The 22,991-nt window shown below is 38.8% G+C and overlaps 1 protein-coding gene across 5 annotated transcripts in view; it reads right to left on the bottom strand.

Moving 5' to 3' along the window:
* SON (SON DNA and RNA binding protein) overlaps nt 1-22,991 on the bottom strand; it is a 30,186-nt gene that overhangs the window by 5,734 nt on the left and 1,461 nt on the right. For 3 of the 5 annotated variants that reach the window (XM_061134193.1, XM_061134194.1, XM_061134195.1), the window contains exons 2-8: nt 21,153-21,319; nt 13,734-19,616; nt 12,271-12,431; nt 10,175-10,321; nt 9,816-10,004; nt 2,609-2,719; nt 1,453-1,569 (exon numbers count right to left, since the gene is read on the bottom strand). In XM_061134193.1, the coding sequence (XP_060990176.1) occupies nt 1,453-1,569; nt 2,609-2,719; nt 9,816-10,004; nt 10,175-10,321; nt 12,271-12,431; nt 13,734-19,616; nt 21,153-21,319 (6,775 nt within the window). Of the gene's footprint in view, nt 1-1,452; nt 1,570-2,608; nt 9,716-9,815; nt 10,005-10,174; nt 10,322-10,489; nt 12,041-12,270; nt 12,432-13,733; nt 19,617-21,152; nt 21,320-22,991 lie in introns of those variants that run through there. The other 2 variants (XM_061134196.1, XM_061134197.1) reach the window with 2 other exon arrangements.

Genomic DNA, 22,991 nt, shown 5'->3' on the forward strand with positions numbered 1-22,991 from the left:
ATTTTTTAACCAATCTGACTATGTACCCACAGTGTATCATACATATCAGTGAAACACTTCTGCCGCTCCAAAAAAGGGGGGCGGGCAAAGTAAGGGTATGCTTTATATTAATTTGTTAATAAGATCACCAGAGATAATGCTATCAAAATTGAAAAAAGAAATGTTATGAGATTAAAAAGTCCAAAGCAACCAAAAATCTGATTTTTCAGACAAATCAGCTCATTCACTGGCACTCAGCAGTTTTCTATTACCCATGACATGACATCGATCAGCACCCCACGAGGCAGTTAAGAAGGCACTTGGAAACTGAAATTCCAAGTCATTACTTGCCACGATCACAACAGGAGTCGGAGTACAGCGCGACTAAGAAACCTTCCCAATCCGTTAGACCAGGCAGCCTCCCTGTTTCAGCACTGCTATGCTGCCAATACTCCTGAAACAAAGTTTCCCATCACCCATCCAACCAAGCCACATCCCTTCGCCAGAACCCATTTCTTCAGAAAGCCCTTGGTAACCACCTAAGACTCCCCCAACAATGAGGCAGCCGTAGGTGGAGTTCACTCGTCTCACTGCAGGAATCTGAAACCAGGAGCACCTACATCTTCACAGCACGAGGCGTCCGTCCTCTCCCTTGCATTTACGTCTTACATAACCTGTTTTTTCACGGAATCAGTAGTTCTCAAACTGAACCTGTGGATCACCAGAGGCCACCAGGGCCTAAATGGTGGTCCACAGATAAGTCATCTCCACCCACATCCCAGCCAATTTCGCCACCCTTCAGCACCGCCCACCCCACACTTCAGCCATCCCCCCTCCATCCTTCTAGTCCCCTGGCAAGAACCACCACATGCAGCACTGATGGGGGCTCCCAACCACTTGCTGTAACCGAGAGCGGATAACCACATGGACCTGGGGCTGGAGGTTGCAATAGGAGTGAGGACTAGGGGCCAAGGGCGCTTACAGGAGGGACGGGCACTAAGCAAAGGGGAAAGAAGGGCAAAGGAATAAAGGAATGGAAAACCAAGTGGCAGAAGGTTCTTGGGGGCAGTGATTCACCAAAAATGAACCTGTAATAAAGTATCCCATGATGAGAAAAAATCTGAGAACCACTGCTTTGAAATCGTAAGATCAGTTGTCCAACAGGAACTGTAGAATATTCTGAACAGCTGCTGAGATACACTGTTAGCATTCAAAACACAGTTTAAAAACCACCCCCACAAAACCCAGGAGCAGCAGGATATAAACTGAGTGGCTCTTAAGCCGTATTTATACATTAGCCATTGTCTCAGGGATCGATCCATCTTCAGTGTCCATCCTGGAGTATATACGCATAGCAAATTTACTCATGAACTTTAGTTAAATTCACTGGCTTCTTTGTGCATTTTTAATAAAACATTTTCTTAAAAATTTTAACTTTGTACACGGACACTTGTATGTGCATATGTTGTGTACCTTTTTAATCCAGGCTTGGGCACCAGTATTGGCCAACTGTTCTTGTGTCAAAACCTGCACTCCTGTACTTCCTGTGAACTGGCCGGGAATAGAGTTCAGCTGAGCCCAGGCATCAATCTGAAGAAAAAATGCGTCAATTAAGTAAAACTACCTTTCTAGTTAATGCCACTGGTATTAATTCTCTAAATGAAATGGTTTATTTGGTTCCCACAAAGACTAAATATCAGACTTAAATATTTAACTTTAAAAAATACATATACTGAATTCACATACATCTTTTAAAACTGTTTTCTTAAACATTCCAAAGCAGTTCAGTAACCGTTCAGTGGATCCCATTAATAATAACAAAATTTAAAATATATATCTAACAACTGAAAAGCATGGCTGTGATACTTATTCTTCAAAATATCACAGAGATGCATGAAAACATACAGAAACTGTTCACATGGTAATGGATCCTTGCCCTCCTTACGTGTCTCATAAACGCAGGATAATAAACGTTGATAGCCTCAGTTTTTAATTCCTTTCTCTGAGGTGTTATAAATCAAAAATGAATTCAAGATACATGCTTAAAACATAATATAGGAGACTGGTCACTCAAACACTGTGATGGTTAAAGAATTAGTTGTCGTTCATTCAAAGTATATTTACTGAACATTTGGAACCAACTGTCAGGCAGTCTTTTCCACTTGTCTGAACATGTACTTACTGTCCCCATATATTTACCATAGAAAGAGAATGTATGGAGCAGCTGTCCACTGTTAAAAACACAGACTGGATTCAGACTCTCTAGGTTCAGATCCCAGTTCCCCTACTAATTTTGTGACCTTGGGCCTCACTAAAGTCACTCTTTCTAAATGCAAACTCAAATGTCTCAGAAGGCTATTACGGGCACTTAGCTATTATTTTTATATATTTGATTACAAACTCTATGAGGGCAGGTAATTTTTTCTATTTTTATTCTCTCAAATAGTTCCTGCCCCATAGTACACAACATTTACTAATAATCAAGCCCCAAATCACTTTCATGTAAAGAAAGCTTGCTAAATAAATGATTTTCAAAGACCTACATGTCACCAGCATGCCACAGAGTTTACTTATGTCACAACCCTCTAGTTAGTGAAATTATCATTTAGATACTAAAACCACTACATACCCGTTCCTGAGCACGATTTAACATGCTCATAGCTTCAAGGTCAAATGCATTCTCGCTGAGTCTTTTCTGAGCAAGTGCCCGTTCACTCATTGCTGTAGAGATGTCCACAGGCTAAGAAAGAAAACATAGATAATTATCTCAAATAACCAAAGACTCCCTAAATTATGAAAAATGCTCACGTCTTTAGTTGCTTCATGTCAAAAACCAGTTGTATATAAAATTCTGTATATACAAACATATAAAAATGTGTATATATATAATTTTCTAAAGCAGGGAGAAGACTCTAAAAGGTAAAATAACCTTGGAAAATAGATATGGATTGTTTAAGGTAAGTTACAAAGTATCAGGCAGCAGATGAACTCAATCCAAAAGCCAACTGCTTTCTTATTTTCTACTACATCAAACTACAATCAGAGAAAGTTTCATGAAGAACTTAAAAATCTCTCGCCTTCACTAACGAAATAATTATTGGAGTTTTCATTTCATCCTGCTTCTCAGCACAGCCCTCAGAGGCAATAAGCAAGGCTCTTAAATAAGCAAGCAGAAAGCCACTGCCATGTCAAACACCGCTCCTTTACTGATGTCTGCATGTTTTCACCTACTTGTGGTTGTTCATTAAGTCTGATACAAGGAACTCAGCTTCTTCAAAGAATATATTCATTATACATGGTTTTTAACTCATTAATATGTACACTGATGATCGAAGTTAGAATATTTCTGTGGGGGTACACAATTATTAAATTGGAACACTTAAGGTATGTTTAAAATGCCTTAGGTCCTCCTTTTCAGTGCTCATGTTCTACCTGTAAAAAGCTTATGCTAAGCAGATGCGACTTAGTTTCAGAATATCCAGGAAAACTTCAAGGATTATCTTTCGACCAAATATCCTATTTACCAAATTTGTGGAAGGCTCAACCATAGAAGGAAAAAAAATCAAGTATTTGATGCTTTTCAGTTCTAACATTAAGAGCTCAGGATGATTTGTGTCAACTCACCAAGTCTTAATACTTGTTTTTCTTCTAACACTATTAAACCCGTTAATATTTTCTAACATCTCATCCAAGAAAATTCATTTTTGGAAAATAGTTATCTGACATGTGAGGATTTTCCTAAATTCATATAAAAAGAATAACTAGTAGCAACTGCATGGGTGTAACAAATGTAAGGAAGTCAGTTAAAATAAGTTAACAGATTTTTAAAAAGCCAAACTAAGGCAATCTGTAATTTGACTGTATAGTTGAATATGAAATACTTCTTTTAAAAATAAGACCTATATAATTAAGAGTAAATGACTATTAGAGAATAATTCTATCTCACGCATAAGGATTACTAATCTTCCTTTTTCCTACCTTCACTATTCATATCTTGCTGAATCACCTAGCATCATTCCTTTAGCAAAATTAAAATTTTCTTCCACAAGGTACCAAAAAGTACAGGTTTCTATATATCTGTCATCTTAAAATGAAAGCAGAATTAAACTGAATTCATTCTGTAATCAGACTGCTCACAGATCTCACTAATAAAAGATCCTAATTTCTTAGTTAACTTAGTAAATTATCCACACTAACTGGAATATTTCTGGGGATATACAGGTAAAGGCAGACTGAAACACTAAAAAACACAGTAAGCTCACTTTTCACTTCTATTACAACTGTGATCACCTGCTGTGACTTTTTAAGTGGGAATCCAGAGATTTTAGATCAGAATCACATTCTTTTTTGGCCTTAGATATTTCATAAACCTGTCAGGTAAGATGTAGATATTTCATAAACCTGTCAGGCAAGATGATGAAGTAATTTTTGGAGGCCCATAAAATATGTGTGAAATACTGTTCTTTAACTTTGCCAGAATTACTGTGGGTTTCATACTCGTCTACAAATCTAAGCATGGGTATTCAGGTATAAATAATAGGTTTTAATTCTAAAAAGTTGAAATTCAGAGGAGAAACTAGGGAAAATGTACCTACCCACCACCAAGCCAAGCTCTGATCCCTCATTTTCTAACTGTAAATTAGCCATAAAAATGTAGTTAAGATGGCTCTGAAAATTCCAACTTTTCTAAAATAAAATCACTTCTTCCCAAATGGAAAGCAAATTAACATACCTATCTGTGACTTCATCCTTCTGAAGACACTTTGTATCTTCATACTTTTTTTACTCTTTTAACCTTTATTAAGCAAGCAGGTAACCTAAATACCTCATCATTTATCCTCAGGATGGAACTTCATTCAAATCTCAGTATTTTATGTTAAATTCACATCTCACTCTGAAAGGAACTTTTATTTATTTAAATAGTATTTATTTAATATAGCAACATTGAGATTTAATATAAATTTAGATAAAATTACAACTAGTTTTTTTCCTAATACAACTTCATTTATTCTTCAACAGGCTTACCAAGTGAGCTGTAAGTTCATGTCAAAACTTTATTAACAAATAGTAATTTGACTATTAATTTCATATTCATATTTTTTAATGTGAGGAAACATACCCAAAATTGGATAAATCAGGATTATCTTAATTTCTTATGAATCCTCAAGAGTTTATATCAAAAAGCATACATCCAAGTTGCCAGGGTAGCTCAGGATATGCAGTAAAAAACCAACTATAATTCTCAAAACATTAATATTCAAAGATTAGACCAAAGTTCTGAATCAGTATTAAAAGACTCATAAAACATCACAGCTACCCTTTAGAACAGCACTGTCCTAGAGAACTTTTACAGTGAAAGCTAATGAGCACTTGAAATGTGCCTAGTGCAATTAAAGAACTGATTTCTCAGCGGCTCAATGACTATTGTATTGGACTGCATAGGATCTGTATGTGTATATATAAAGCATATAACAACTACTGGAGAAGGAAAATGCCAACCCACTGCTGTCTTCTTGCCTAGGAAGTTCCATGGACAGAGGAGCCTGGCAATGTGTAGTCCATGGAGTCGTTAAGAGTCATACACAACTATACCACCACTACCAGGCTATAATACATAGCAGAGTTTGAGTCTTAACTTAATGTTGCTCAAAAACAGTCAAGTGTGAAAGGAACCAAAATGATGCTAAAAGTTTTAGAATGCTAAAAAGTTGGGGGGGCGGGGGGAGGGGGGATTATCTTAAACCCTGCAGAACACTATTATCAAGCTATCAACAAAGCAAATTTATTTCCACTAATACACAACAGACCTTCTATGTAATGTGTGGTAATATTCTAGGCGTCATGATGGGGGGAAATGTTTTATTTCCTTCTCCCTAGGGCTTGTTATAAAAGGTGAAATCCACATAAAAAGAGTATCCTGAATTATTATTCCAGTTCACACATCAATAAAAACCTGTCCAAGTTTTTTTCACCCCTCCACTTCAGCAACAGAGCAGATTACTATTTCTGTAACCTAAAATGTTCTCAGGACTAATAAAACACAAATGTAACTGACACTGTAATATGCATTTCACAACCTAAGCTATTAACTGTGCATCTTCATCTTCCTTATTTTAAAAATCCTTCTAAGTCAATTTACCTTCCCCCTGTGTTAACCCAACTATTTACATAAATAGAACAATTGTCTTAAATAATTCTTAAAAAGTCAATGAAAGGCTATAAAAGAACTAATGAGAATTATTAAAAGGTGGTCATTCAAGTAAGGAAAAAATAGTACCTGTAAAAGGCAAATTACTTTCTACACAAGAAATTGCAGGTATCTCCAATTAAAAGATGATATAAAAGGAAATTTTTAAGTAAAGAAAGTTAAAGAAAAAGCACCTAGCCTGCATATAAAACATGATTTAAAATATTTAGCAAAAGTTAATAAAATACAAAGTAAATGACAACTATATATACAAAAGCCACACTAAATACAGAATGCTTCAGAAGTTAAGTGGCTTGGTTTTAAAAACTGATTTATGAGTCTTTTATTATTTCACATAAAATTCTCTAGTGCCATTTTTAGTTTATTACATGTAAATGAATTACAGTAATTGGAGGATTAGATAAAACATTAAATCGTAAAAAAATTCCATTTTAATAACCTGGGAGAATCTAAAGAGGAAAGAATGAATTAAAAAGCTGTACATAACACATTCTAGCACTGCCAAAACCTGTGTGTTTCATTCTCAATTAAAATTTTCATTTTACCACAAGAACTCAGTTTTCTTAAACCTCAAAAATACAGAGTTCCTAACCATAAGGGAATTTTAGCTCCACTGGGACATGAAGGAAGGAAATTTTATGCCAGAGACTACACTTATATCCTCTACCCCGTAAGGCTTTGCTGTCTTTATTACCAAGAATTAATGCCCCCAAAGGACAAGCTTTAAACTGTTTTCCAACACTTTTGGTTTCATAGTTTATAAATCAAAATTCACACAGATATGATCAAGGTTCTGCAGTCACTCTTTACTGAGGATGACGCTGGTTGGCTTCTGGGTAGGAAGACGATGCTATGGCAGCAGAGCCCACAGTGTGATGAGTTGGTATTTCCATAAGATACGGATTTATGTTGATCCATCCATGTCTATTCACTCTTACTTATGTCAAAGAGCACTCATGTGCACAATTGGTGGGATTAAGGATCATATAGCAAAGCTGAGATCAAATCTGTGATCTTTGCCTGAATGTTTTATGCTCAAAACTAAAGAACCACAAATTCCAATTATATTTATTAAAATGAAAAAAATAACAGAAAAATTCAAAGCACTATTCAATTAAAATATTGACCATTTAAAAAGAACTTTCCTTTTCTACATAAAATCTTTATTTCAACCCCAACAGGGAATCAAGACTCAATGTTCCCATAAAATGTCACCAATAGTATTCTACAAACATTAGAATATAGAACATTAATCTTACTAATATATTTGTAAGATACAGCTAAATAACTAGAACTAAACATTTCATACAGTGAACACCCTTTAGATGTTATTTCTAAAGGTAATATTACTTCTAGGTGAAAGTACACAGACCTGAAAACAAAAGCAAATTTCTGTCCCTTCCTAAAATTTTGGGACTGTTTTACTTGAAATTAAAGTTAACACATATTTTTTAGTCTAATTGTCTAAGAAACTAGCTTAATATCAATAGTATATAATCTCCCCCACAGGAGAAATCTGCTTCACGAATAGAACTTTTTTTGTCTCCTGCTTTAGTAAAAGGCTCCTTTATTATAAAATCTTAATACCCATCTACTCCCCCCTCCCAGATGTCTTTGGAGGAATTCCCCCAACTTTTCATTCAAATTTGACAACCACTATTGATGACAGACAACGTCCACCAGTTTCAGTGTTAAGACTGAAAACGGCTTAATACTGTAATATATATACACACACACACACGTTTATATATAAACTCTTAATCAACAAGAACTGTAATCAACAGGATTCACTAAGCATCCTTCCCATGTTCCACTCAAGTTAAATAGTTATAGTCACTTATTTTCCCAGGAAAATCTTTTGGAATTATGCAATATTTATAGGGCTTCACCACGTTGGAAAATTTTTTTCACATAAATGTCTCCTTATGTTTTTTCCTAACTCTGTTAAATGCTTAATGTTTAAGAAATTACTAAAAGCATGTGTATTAGAATTTCTCAGTCAGTTCAGCCCTCTTACTTTATGCTCAGCTATTACTAGATTCAAGTCAGTTATCAATGTCAGTTAACCTTTCCCTCTTGAGATGTGCAGTAGCCTGATTTGGAAATAAGCAACTGAACTACTCAACTGGCTTCACTAAAAATTGTCCAAATAAGTTATCTGTCTCTCCTTCACTGGTGATGGTGTACCTTGCTTCAGTTGTTGAATCTCATGTAAATATCACCAGTGACTGTAAGTTGCACTGGCTAGTTATGTCCAATGTGTACAGAACGTGCTCTCTTTTCCAAATGCCACAGGTCAAAAACAAACAAACAAAAAAAACAATGTCTCCTGTGAATAGCTCAGGGGAAAAAACACTACCAAAGTTTCTGATTTGGGTTCTGTTCACTTTTAACTTTATAAACAGAATTTGTTTATTTGTATTATCAGAGGTGTTTACTGGATGATGATGATATGGCCAATAAGGGGAACCTGTAGGTGAAGAGTACAGGTCTCTCTGGATCCACATATCCCAGAATGGCAAGGATAAGAACTGGAGAAGAATCCCTACACTGTACGGGCATCAGATATCTAGTCCAGTCCTTGGACGAATGTCTGGGTTTTGGAAACCAAGGGCAAGAGGTGATGACTAGTCTACTGTATCACTTAAAACTCCCACCCCCCTAGTAAGTCTCCACCCTCCCAGATCCCCCAAGCGTGATTTTGCACAACAAGTTAAATAAAAGTAAACTGTTTATTAAAAGATACAGCAAAGGTACAGATACAGAGATACATACAAAGATACAGATATATATATATATTTACATATATATACAGTCTCGCTGTTTTCATGTGCACTATATGTAGCAGCACATTATTTAATCAGGCGGCATTTTAATGGGGCTGTTTTGACACTTAGCATTATTACTGCGTCATTTTGACAAGATACAACTATAGCCTCCTGGAAATTTCAAGGTGTGAATTCCACTTCTCCAACTTTTAATAGTAGCAAAAAGGGGAAGGAGAAGGGAAATGGAATACCAAGGCTGAGCATTAGGTTAAACACAAGAATTCAAAAGGGCCAAGGTAGCACACAGAAGGGGAAAATTATTAAAATTAAAGGCTATCTGACAAACAACCCAGAAAAATATAGTAAGAAAGCATTATTTAAAGGGCAACAGGCTATGTATCAGAGATGCTCACATCAGCCTACAGGGACCTTTTCCAATCCAGTTCTTGTGTTGAACCTGAGGATCTGCCTCTCTCTACTCAAATCCCTCCACCCAATAAATTTGCTACCACCAAAATCTAGAGCTATAGAGCCTTGAAGCAAAACGGGAAGCTAAATAGTTGTACCTTGGGCTACCTTCCCACAAGTGCAAGGAGGGCCCAATGTTGGGTAGGGATGTGATAACACTGTTCTCTGCAATTCGATGCTTTTCACTTTGTGGCTTGGTTCCACAAAGTGAATTGCATCGAGTTACTGTCAAATGAGAAGCTGCGGGTTGTTTCATCTGTCGTCTAACCCGGCCCTGCCGTTTAACCCGGCCCTAAGAAGAGTGAAACAGAATCCAAATCAGATATAAAATAACAATAAAATGCAGATTCAGGTATATAAAAGGAAAAATACATAATAGTCCTCTTACTTACCTCAGAGGGCAAATTGCTGCTGAAAACATTATCATCATCTTTGTTTTCTTCACCGTTTTTCTCTACAGGGACCCACTCTCCATAAACACTATCTGCTTCTTTTTTCCGATGTTGAGATCCAGATGATACAGGGAATTCTTTTGTTAATGTTACCTGGCTTTTTGGTGGAGTTGGCTTTGCTGCAGCAATCTAAAAACATAATGTTTTTCTTAATTAAAACTCAACAGATTTTCAACATAATCTGAAAATGACTTTCTCACAGTATTTAACCTAAATTAAAAACTAAATATTATTTCAGTTTTCCTTAAATAGTTCTATAAGCTGTGCTGTTTCACCAGTTCAAAAACATTAATACTCACATTCAGATTGAAAAAAATGGGTTTGGGTTCACTGAGTTTAAAGGGATGATGATAAAAAGGAGGTTCTTCTTCCTCTTCATCCGAAACATGCGGCTTATTCACTATTACATCATCATCTTCTTTACTCTGTGCAATCTGTTTGCATTTCTTAAAAAGTAAAAACAAACAAGATAAATCTTACACTTTATGTAGAATAACACATAATTTCTTAAATTCAAAACCACATAAAACCAACTTTCAAAAGTAAAACAAGGTTAATGATAGATTATAGCTGGGTAACTTAGCTCACTACTTATTTAAACACACTCTAGCTGGTCAGTCAGTTAACAACATTTATTGAGCACCTACTATGTGCAGAGCACTGTACTGGGCACTGTCCAGGGAATACAAAAAAATAAAGTAAAAGACATGGTCCCTGCTCTCAAGGAGCTTACAATCTAGTTCAAAAGACGGAATACATACACATGAGATAATTGAGGAACGCTTTTACAGAGCAACACAGTTAACAAGTGCAAACTGATATAATACAAACTGAGTACATAAGTGCTCAAAGAACAAAACCTTAAGAGAGAACAGAATCAGGCAGAATCTGATAATCAAGGAATATTCCTTGAAAGTTCTAAGCCAGATTTTCATAGTTAAGAAAAAGGATTAGGAGGAAAGGAAAAGAAAGTCACTCTATAGTCAGGTTGTGGTAAAGAGGTGAGAGAAAACTTATTAAAAGGGATAAGAGGGCTGAAGATGAGGCTAAAATATATAGGGAATAACTAAGTGTTCATAAGGTTTTGGATAAGGAGCTTGGATTTGATAAGCAAGCAATAGAAGCCTTCACTAGGTCCTTAAACATTAAAAAAAAAAAAAAAGTTATAATTCATATTGTAGTAAATCTAAGTAAGGAAAGATATTAAGAAACTATGCAATCCCCAAATGTATGGCTAAATAAAATTTGAAACACTTGCAACTGGGCTAGATAATAGCATGTCTTTCCATAAATGTTTTATAGGTTGAGTCTCTAAAGGAACAGAACTCAAGGATGGAATATAAGGCATGATGGAGAGGGTGCAATGATGAGGTCTGACACATAAAGCAAAGTCAATTCCTCCTTGAGAAGCAAAGGAACAAACTCCCATTATCTGGCTTTATAAAAAGGTCAGAGTAAATTTGGGTGGACTTGTCTCTATACAAGCAGTAGAATTTATCATATCCCTTATCAATTGAAAATATTTTAATAGGATAAAAAGCTCATTTAGCCAAAAACACAGAGTATACCAAGCTTGTAACCAAGGGGAACAGAATATATTGACAGTGGCAGGCTGGCATAAGGCTAGCCAATAACAAGTTTCAATATCTGAAACAGTGTGGTATTTCTGGATCCTAGCAGCAATATTTCAGCGTCCTCCAAAACAAAACAAAAAAAAAAAAAACAAACACAAATTTTAATAAAACAAAGCCAAAGGACAAAAAAAAAAAAAGCCTCAATTGAAAAGATCAAATTCTTAAAAACAAAAATAATTGTGTTTAAAATATATATGTTACTGCCAAAACCCGAACCGCAGGAAGAACTGATAATGGCCGGCCATTATCACCAATGGCTGGTACCAAACAGCCAAAACCCGAAATGTTGATGCGAAAGAAGTTCCTTTCAGGCAATGGCCAGCTATTCTCATTAATTTCCAAGCTCCGGTGGCAAAAGATCATTTCTGAAGATTGTCTGTGTCTTTGCGTATATGCAGTACACTCGTGGCGATCAGTGAACAGCGTCGTGAATGGAAACGAAACTGTAGGCGAGCTTCTGCGTGTTGCTCACTCAACACCTCCTCCATTCAAACGAACCGTCCCACTCCTCAGTCAGTTTGGCTTCTAAAACTGGAAAGCAAAAGTAATGGGAAGTAACTTTTAGCTAGCGGAGCTTAGCCATCCCGGATAATGGCCTGCTAAACAGAGCTTCTGCCGCTGCCACGTCTGTATTTCGGGTTTTGGCCACTCGGTGCCAGCCATTATCAGTTCAGCCCACAATTCAGGTTTTTGGCACGCTCCAGAGTCAACATCACTGGAGTAATCCATTTAAGAATGAAAACAAATTCCGTCTAGCTTACCTCAGTTAGTTCTTCTATAGTAGCTCCTCCTGACTTTTTAGCAACTTTCTCTTCTATTGTAGGTGGAGGTGCAGGCTTTAGGTTTGGTGGTAAAGGAACACCAGCCTTAGCACACATGGCAGCTGCATTAGCTTTGGCTATTTCAAGTAACTGAGCCTTATCTGCAAGAGGAAAAATACAAAAAGCAGTTTTCCTGAAAGGCTATACATTTTATATTATCTAATGTTTTACATGCTAAAAAAAATTAAAGACATCAATTTTCTGCCCAAACTTACAGCTGTGATGAAATCACTCTTTGGCTCAGAGACTTAAAGAAATAAAGAAAATGCCCCATGTTTAAAAAGGAATTAAGTCCGTATTCAGCTTCCCACTCAAACACTATACAAAACAGCCAAACTACACAACTAGAATAATCACCCTGCTACACACGCTAAGTCACACACCTGCCAAAGCCTACTTTATTTTCCAAAACTATGGTGCCCCTTAAATTACTCTCCTTCTAAATCTCTTAATAACATTTTAAATCACTCTTTGAGCCCAATTTCAAAACAGCCACAGTTTCAAATAACAAGTCTTAAGTCAGAATTTAACATTCCTCTCCACCATGCTCCCGAAGTACCTAATCTGTACCAGTAATTACAGCAATCATCACATTCTGCTCTTAGGCAGTTTCACTACTTGGTAAAAGAGACATACATGCATTTTATCTGTGTCTCTTGTACTAGCTCGTAATCTTTATGTTTTTTTAATAAAAAAGAACTCAAAAACCATCTGTTGAACTGAATCATTTTCCCTTAGGGTTGTCAAGGGCTTTTTCTTTAGACTACTCTGACCTAGAAATGTCCAATCTACTGGGACAATGACAAATTATCCATTATTATTAACAGTAGTCATACAGTATCCATCAAGTTTTAGCCACCTCTGCACATTTAAAAAACCAGGAGATATTAGAACACTTCATTTTGTAAAAGTAAGGCAGACTGAAATCACTAACTCCCCACTGCAAAATTCCCTACTCACTTACATTACCCATTATACCAATCAACTATTTTCACAAACATTTAACAGTTCTGTTAAATTTTAAGCCATTTTAAGACATGTAACTATTTAAAAAAGAAATGTTTGACTTTAGGCTTATTTGCAAGATTCAATGTTGGAATAATTACAGTAACAACACTTAACTGAACTTCTACTTGCCATTTTTAGTTATGGTATATGGTTCAAGCAGAAAGAAAACATTAAAGTATGGAAATATTTTGGTTCTAATGGACTCCAAAGCAAGTCTTTTAAAGCTAATTATAAATGTACTTATTCCCACATTTTCTAAACAGAAGCTAATTACAAAAACTTAAAGATAGAAATATTTATCCTAAACCAATAACCCTTGATATTTCATTAAACTCACAGAAAAAAATTCAGATTTAAATCATTCTTTAATACCATTAAACTTTTAAATGACTCACTCAAATCTGTGAGACGTTTAGGTGATCTGCCTCTTTCTGAAGACCTGGATCGTTTGCGACGGATTGGAGACCTGCTAAACCTTCTTCTCAAGGGTGTTCGTGATCGCCGTAATCTGACTGGTGATATACTGAAGCTTCGTCTTCTTACCACAGATCTTGATCTTCTCCGACGGCTTGGGGTACGGCTCCGTCGGCTCGGGGTACGGCTCCGTCGACTCGGGGTACGGCTCCGTCTGCTAGGGGTGCGGCTCCGTCGACTTGGGGTCCGACTCCGTCGGCTCGGGGAAATGCTAAAGCTCCTTCTCCCCCCGGATCTGGATCTTCTCCTACGACTTGGAGTGTGACTCCGGCTCCGACGACTTGGGGTGCGACTTCGAGCTCTACCTGTTTTCCGGTTATCCCTGGAGCTTGATCTTTTTCTTTTTCTTTCCCTGGACTTGGATCTGTGCTTTGGAGATCTTTTGCGCTTCTCTTTTGATACAGATCGCCTTCCTCTAGACTTTGATCTTGACCTGCTGCTCCTCCTCCTGCGTCTTGATCGTGACCGCGAACGTGTTTGAGACCGATGAGACTTGGACTTAGATGACCTCTTCCTTGCCCTAGAACGAGATTCACTGGTGCGCTTTCGCGATTTGTGTTCAGAAGACTTGGAACGTTTACTTCTCGATCTTAATGAAGAGTCTCTTTTCTTCTCTTTCTCGCCTTTGTCACGGTTCTTATTTTTCTTGCTTTTTTCATGTGTGTCCTTAACTTTTACAAAAATTTCATAATCATCTTTTTCCTCTGAAGACGACTCTGAAGCTCTTTCTGGTATACTAATTACAACTGGACTGGCAGCAGATTTATCCCGTTCCACCTCACTCGAAAGTAAAGGTCCTTCAATACCAGCCCTAAGGCTTGTAAGACGTTCCATGTCCTTAGGAAGTAATGGTCTCACTAAATCAGCTTCATTAATATCATCAATGCTGGCAGGAAATCCTGAATCAGACACTATCTCTTTAGTAGAGAGAGATACTTCTTTATCTTCTCCACTACTTTCTTTAGGACTGACAGCAGCTGCTAACATCTGATCACTCTCCTGTACAGGTAATGATCCTTCTGCATCCTTATTGATAAAATTATTAGGTAAATCAGGATGAATGTCTTTAGCAGGCAAAGGTCCCTCTATGTCAGCTTCACTACCACCACTGGGGCTGGTGGAAATTACCATGTCATGTTCAGTATCTTGAGTAGTTAAAGATACTTCAACATCATATTTACTAACTAAACTGAGAGCAGATGCTGTGCCAAATTCAAGATCCTTACCGGTTCCCACTGCTTCAGGTTCAAGGACAAGGGGACCAATAGAAGACAGAGTTCCTCCTAGCTCAGTTTCACCAACACTAGGACAGGTATCCAATACTGTGCATTGTTTAGTCTCACTAGTAGGCAAAATTGTCTCTTCACCAATTTCACCAACAGCACCAGTGCTGGCAGCAGACACTGTGCTACGTTCCATCTCTTGAGCAATTAAGTGATTATTTATATTAAGGTCTGTATTTATACAATTTCCAGTTTCGTTAGAGCCACTCTTCAGGAGTCCTTCAGCACGTGGCTCTTCATCTGAATGCATGGCTATCTCCTGCATGCCAATCTCTGAAGCAATATTTTGATCACCAGATAGTAAATTCATTCCTTTTATAACACTAGACTCTAATATTACTGGTGTAGACTCTACAACTGTCTCAGTTGGTATTACTTGAGTCTGCTCTGAGACAGTGACAGGAGGCTCTGAAATTGTCACAGTGGACTCTGGGACACAACTAGATGGTTCTGAAACAATCATATTAGGTTGAAGGATGGACACCACTGGTTCCAGGATAGGCACAGTAGGCTCCAGGGCAGAAACAACTGGCAAAGGAATGGTAACATGCTCTGGCTCAGACAAGGCCAGGGACTCTGGGACAGCCTCAGCTGGTGGGTCCAGGACAACCACAGCTGGAGGGTCCTGGACAGCCGCAGCTGGAGGGTCTAGGACAGCCTCAGCCTGTGGCTCTGGGACAGCCATGGTTGATGTCTCTGAAACAGTCCCAGCTGGGTGCTCTGAAACAGCCACAGATGGCGGCTCTAAGACAGCCATGGTTGGCAGATCTCCAGTACTCTGTGATGGTTCTGCAATAGGTACTGCTGGCTCCAGCAGGGACATAGATACCTCTGAGGCAGTTTGTCCTGAAGCCCTCATGGAATCATAAGTTTCTGCTGTCTCTGACATAACAGAAGGCTCTGATGTTAACACAGTTGGTTCAGCTGATGTTGTGGGAGTTTCAGACACCATGTAAGTCACTGGTCTCTCTGCAACAATTTCATGCTCTTCTGCTACAGCAGCAGACTCTACAGGTGTTGACATAACTGAAGACTCTGGCTCTAGCGGTGGTTCTGGAACAGTCACGGCAGCCTCTGATGCTAACACTGAAGGCTCTGATGCTGACACTGAATAATTAGCAGTCACTGCCAAAGGCTCCGCAATCTCACTTTGACTCACAGGAGGTTCAGGCAGCGATACAGACTCTTCAGGAGGTAATGCTGACACCTCAGCAGACCATGTATTTTCAGCTGTTAATGCTGACTGCTCAGTGGCTAACGCTGGACCTTCTGGTGGCTCCTCAGGAGGCAATGGTGGTGTCATTGGTGGCTCTTCAGGTGGCAATGGTGGCATTGTTGGAGGCTCTTCAGGAGGCAAAGGTGGCACCATATATGCCTCCGTGTATGTATCAGTATAAGAATCGGTGTAAGAATCAGCTGCCATAGACATCATTGAACGATCAGCAGTATAAGATGACATCATAGATCGGTCAGCTGCAGAGTACGATGACATCATAGACCGGTCAGCAGCAGAGTATGACGACATCATAGACCGGTCAGCACCCATGGACATCATAGATCGGTCAGCCATTGGGGACATCATGGAGCGCTCGTAGGCTGACATCATAGAGCGTTCATAAGCTGACATCATAGAACGCTCAGCCATAGGGGACATCATAGAGCGCTCATAGGCTGACATCATAGAGCGCTCGTAGGCTGACATCATAGAACGCTCAGCCATAGGGGACATCATAGACCGCTCATAAGACATCATAGAGCGTTCATAAGATGACATCATGGAACGTTCTGCAGCATAGGACATCATCATAGAACGTCTAGATGCTAACATCAGGGGTCTAGGTGCTAACCTATATGGCCTGGGAGCTATTCTATAGGACCTGGGTGCTATCCTATAGGGTCTAGGTGACATCCTATAGGGATCAGGAGTTAGTCTGTAGGGATCATGGCCTAATCTATAGGGGTCCTGCCCTAACCTGTAGGCATCATGACCTAGCCTGTAAGGGTCATGACCTAACCTATACGGATCCTGAGCTAACCTGTAAGGATCCTGAGCTAACCTGTAGGGATCAGGAGATTTTGAACCCAACATAGCAGAATCTTGGGTACTAGATGCTAACATCTGGGCATCCATGGTACCAGACGCTAACATCTGAGCATCCATGGAGCCAGAAGCTAACATCTGAGAGTCCATAGTGCCAGATGCTAACATCTGGGAGTCCATAGAGCTAGTGGCTAACATCTGGGAGTCCATGGTGCTGGTTGCTAACATCTGAGAGTCCATGGAGCTGGTGGCTAACATCTGGGAGTCCATGGAGCTGGTTGCTAACATCTGGGAGTCCATGGAGCTGGTTGCTAACATCTGGGAGTCCATGGAGCTGGTTGCTAACATCTGGGAGTCCATGGAGCTGGTTGCTAACATCTGAGAGTCCATGGAGCTGGTTGCTAACATCTGGGAGTCCATGGAGCTGGTTGCTAACATCTGGGAGTCCATGGAGCTGGTTGCTAACATCTGGGAGTCCATGGTGCTAGAGGCTAACATCTGGGAGTCCATGGTGTTGGATGCTAGCATTTGAGAGTCCATGGTGTTGGACGCTAGCATTTGGGAGTCCATGGTGTTGGATGCTAACATATGGGTCTCCATGGTGTTAGAAGCTAACATATGGGATTCTTGGGCCATCAAGGGATCCACTCCTACTGTTACAGAAGTCTCCCCCACTAATGTAGTAGGCAGCTCCTGTGCTACCGTATTATAGGACTCCAGCGCTGTCGTCGAGGGCACCTCCAGGGACTGCGACACGGTCATCGTTGACAGCTCCGTTGTCACCACAGACTGAACAGAGATCTCCAGCGCCACAGTTGCCACAGGCTGCCCAGGCAACTCTGGCGCCCCAGGTTGCCCTGGCAACTCCAGCACCCCTGTTGCCAAAGGCTGCCCCAGAAGCTCCAGGGCTCCAGCTGCCCCAGACTGCCCCGAGAACTCCAGTGCCCCAGCTGCCATGAGCTGCCCAGGCAACTCCAGCGCCCCAGCTGCCACAGGCTGCCCCGACAACTCCAGCGCCCTAGTTGCCGAAGGCAGCCCTGGCAACTCTGGCACCCCAGTCACCGAAGGCTGCCCTGACAACTCCAGCGCTGTCGTTGCCACCGGCTGTCCTGGCAACTCCAGCACCATTGCTGCCTCAGGCTGCCCCAGCAACCCTGTTGCCGTTGTCACCTCAGGCTGCCCAGGATGTTCCACCGCTGTCATCCCCACAGGCTGCTCCAACTCTGTCGTCGTCACAGGTTGTTCGGTCAACTCCATTGCTACTGTTACCACAGGCTGCCCTGGCAACTCTACTGCTGTTGTCACCGCAGGCAGCCCTGGTAACTCCTGTGCCATCACAGGTGGCTCTGGTACCTCCTGTGGTGGCTCCAACCCCATGGATGGTGCTGGAAGCCCTGACAATTCCTGTGACAACTGTGGCACTGATGTCACAGAGGGCCCCGCCAACTCAGGCACTGCTGTTGCAGGGGGCCCTAGCAACTCAGGCACTGGGGTAGAAAGGGGCCCTGGCAACTCTGGCACCGGGGTAGCAGAGGGCCCAGGTAACTCCAGCACTGGAGTCACAGGGGGCCCCTGCAACTCCGGCATGGAGGTCGCAGGTGGCCCCGGCAACTCCATCACTGAGGCCACCGACGACTCCTGCAGCTCCAACGCTGTGGTCTTGGGCAGCTCCAGCATCTCCTGCGGTCGTGTCATGGATGAATCTGCAATCTCTGATGGTCCTTCTACAGGCTGCTCTGGCAATCTTAGCACTTCAGTTGCTGACGACTCTGGAAAATCCATTGTTGTTGACGTGCTTGGCTCAGGGTGCACCTCAGTAGGTGTCTCTGATGACACAAGAGTTTCTGATAGCTCTAGCAACATGATCTTTGATGGCTCTGGAGGTGTGCTCTCCAAAGATTTCTGCACAGATTTCATCTGACACTCCATTGACATTGTTACCACTGGCTCAGATGACTTTAGCACTACTGTTGTAGTAGGCACTGGTGCTGTTGCAAAGGAATCCAGAATCTTTGTTGTGGATGGTTCCAGCATTACTGCCACAGACTGCTCTGACTGCACTAAGACTACTGATGCAGATGCAACTGACAGTTCTGTATGTTTTGCAGCTGGCTTCAGAGTTTCTAAGGTGTGTGGCTCTGAGACCTCCATAGAAACCACAGGATGTTCAAGCCCAACTGCGGGACACTCACTGGTGTCAGACAGGCCAAACGCTCTCACAGGATGCTCCAGTGCCAGCTCTGAAGGTTCAGAATCAAACTTCAAAAAGGAATCCGACTCTATGTTCCCATCGTGATGTGATTTCGGCTTTGACTCCGATTCTTCTGACTGTCTTTTATACTTTTTCTCCTTTTCTTTCTTCTTTTTCTTCTTTTTATTTTTGTGCTTTTTATGCTTCTTCGACTTTTTGGTAGGAATCTCATCAGTAGGATCTGTTTGGACAGACACACATCTACTTTTTCTGGATGCCTCCTTCAAGTCTGAAATTAAGGAAAATTAATTATGTCAAATATTCCCCAAGATAGATTTAGATAAATCAAATAAACAATACCTTATATTCCATGTTAAGATACCATAAAACATCTCCTGTTAAATAATTTTCCATAAACCAGCCATCTGAAGACTGGCACCTTTGCAATACTTCTACAACTAAAGCCAGGGTTAAAAAATAAGTTCTTTATTACAAAAGTTTTTAGAATTACATTAAAATGTATTTTTCCTGAGTTCATTAAAAACAATTATTTTCTCCATCTCTCAAAATACAAGTTATTTTTAAACTACACTTACAGATGAACATCTTTCATGTTATTAACTATTAGAATTCCTAAAAATACATATACTGAATAATTTTTGTGACTATTTCATAACCCCTATTTACTTATACAGGAAACAATGTGGCACCGACTTTAGAACAGACTGACTGCTTTTGCATACCGAATCAATGCACCACTGAATTGCTGACACTGTCTTTCACAGGCAGAGGACAAACTGAGTTAAAACATGCAAAGTACATTGAATAACACCTGGCATCAAGTAAACCCTCAGCAAATGCTAGGGAATGCTTTTATAAAGAATGCAAAGGTGTGAGCAACAAACGCAAAACATGGAACCCAAATTTTCACTCATGCTGCATTCTAATTAAAGTAACACCTCTTCCTTTCATTACTCATCTAAACCAAAAAATGGCTTCTACTTTATTATTAGATGAGATTTACTCTAATGCCAGTATCAAATCTGATAAACCTTAGTGATCTCAGAAAAAGATCATCAGAAATCCAGGTCATCAAGATTATGGGAAAAGTGAATCAACACATGACAAGACCTGTTTCAAAGCAAAACTAATCATTTTCTACTTATCATTTATCTTATGTACCAAATCTACATTATACTTCAACAAAAGTTGCTGAAGTCATGAATCTAAACAGTCTATACTATTTTTTAAGCCATACTCTATACTAAAAAAAAAAAAAAAAAATCCATAAAATGTCTCCATTTCCAAAAATAAAAGATGCTTGATCATAACTCATTTCTAAGCACCAACTGTTTAATCAATTCCCCAAATGCTCAATATGCAGCAATGTTTCCTCCCCATTTATTGCACCTTTAAAAGTAGATGCAAAAACAAGGTAATCTCTAAGCTTGAGCTTTAAAATAAAACTTTCCAAGGTTTTAAAATCATTACAATTTGGTCCAGACTCCTGTACCTTCCAAAACTTGACATTTACACAATTTTTCAATGAAAATCCATATTCAAAATCCTAGCACTGAGGCACTACAAGACTGAGCCAAATACAGTTATGTTCCACCAGTAAAGGAAACAAGTCCAACTGTATTTTCAAAAAATGGACATAAGCAAAAACAGTCTTAAGTAAATCAGTTAAATTAAAAATTCAACTTACTGATGTTTTAGATCTAATGAACATCTTAAATACCCTGCAATCAAGAAATACTATTATTTAACTATTAACTATTTTTAAAAATTTAGCTTTCAAGATAGGTAATTATCTCCAACTTACCTGGCTTATATCGTAATTCTGTATCTAAGACTCCAGAAAGTACTTCCTCTATCTTCTGAACTATGTCTTCATTTGGTAGGCTCCTGGCAGAGGCAGCGGCATCACCTGCCTGGTTTCCTTCAATAGGTGTGTTTGTTTCACCATTGAGCTGTCCTTCACTCCTTCCACTTGAGAAGAAAAGTTATCAAGGTTCGTTAATAATTCTATCATGACATATAAATACTTGTAACTCAACTTATTAAAAAAAAACTTCATATTATTCGTACATTTCACCATTTTGTATTTAATTTTGGATGATATCCCCCATTTCCCCATCAACGGTGCTTCCTTAACACTACTTACAGTTGGCACATTTTTATTTTCAAACAATTTCTTAAAGTTCTCAGAAGTGTTAAAAGTTAAGAAAATCTTTAAAACAGGTTTCCAAACTCTTTTTTAAAAAAAAAAAAAACAAAAAAAAAACAAATACTCCCCAGCCAGCATATTTCTTTCAGGGGAAAAAAATTACTAAGATCACCACAAAACCAAAGAAAAACACATTACCTAACATCATGGTAAATGCTATAGTGACAATAAAGCTACACCTCTGGATGGATCACAATCACCATCAGCAATATGAAGGAACACAAATTTAGCCACATTTAGTCAATAGTGTAACTGGTAGCTTCAGATCAGGTTGAGACTGTTCAGTTACTGAAATGCCACAATGTTGAAAAGAAAAAATACACTTATATTTCACCCAGTTACCAAAATCATGTAAACCAATTCATTTATAGTAACAGCAAATGAATGAATCACTTAATGTATTTTCAATTCACAGGGACAGAAAAATCTTGACAGATGATACATTTTATGTATCTTTATTTGTCACTTGCATTATTTTTTACAAATTTACAGAATTGTTTCGAAAAATACTTTAAAAGCACCTGTGACTTAATGTAACTTAAGTCTTAACTAACAAAAAAATTTAATAGCTTTCCATGTTACTAAAGATTATTTGGTTTTCAAATACAATGAATCATGCAATAAATATTATTTAACATTTATTAACTATTAACTAGGGTCACATGGATCTACATTTCTAAACTCATTTATCCCCACAAACTCTGAAATCAGCACTATTGTTCTGATTTTTCAAAGAGGAAAATGAGGCCCAGAGAAGACAAAAAAAAAAAAAAAACCTAGTTAAAGGTTACACATCTATTAAGCGGTAAAGCTGGCATTCAAAACCAGAGCTCTTCCTCCTCACCATCTATATATAAAAACTTAAAACTATTTAAGTATCCGTCTCCTCACTCAAACCAATATACATAAAAAAATGAGAAGAAAAAGAAACCTACGGCTCACTAAAATAGCAAATAATTTTGACACTGATAATGTATAAATTACCTGAAAAGAAGCTGAATATTCCTCTAGTAATACACTACTTTATCTAATTTTCTTTTTAGACTTTCTTCCTGGACTTTCTTTACATTTTTCCTAAGCACTTACACTGTGCTTACCTTAGTAAAAAATCCACGGATTTAAAAATCAGAGAAGTAGGGATTAAAAAAAACAAAACCAGGCAGTCTATAAGAAAATAATCATCTTAAAGTTATCGGGATGTTCATTCAACTACTGAAAAAGGGTGGAAATTTCAAGGCACCTAAAATATCAATACAATTCTACAATAAACAGAATTCTATGGAGCCCGGAAAAATATTCCAAAGCCTACTGAAACCATGATAAAAGTTCACAATATACAGGTGAAAAAAACCAACCAACACAAAACAAGATGATCACATTTCACAAAACACGTGCATCTGTATGCACAAGGAAAAAAAAAGGAAAGAACATAAA

This window comes from Dama dama, chromosome 31 (genome assembly GCF_033118175.1).
Source record: "Dama dama isolate Ldn47 chromosome 31, ASM3311817v1, whole genome shotgun sequence".
In the NCBI taxonomy this organism is placed as follows: Eukaryota; Metazoa; Chordata; class Mammalia; order Artiodactyla; family Cervidae; genus Dama; species Dama dama.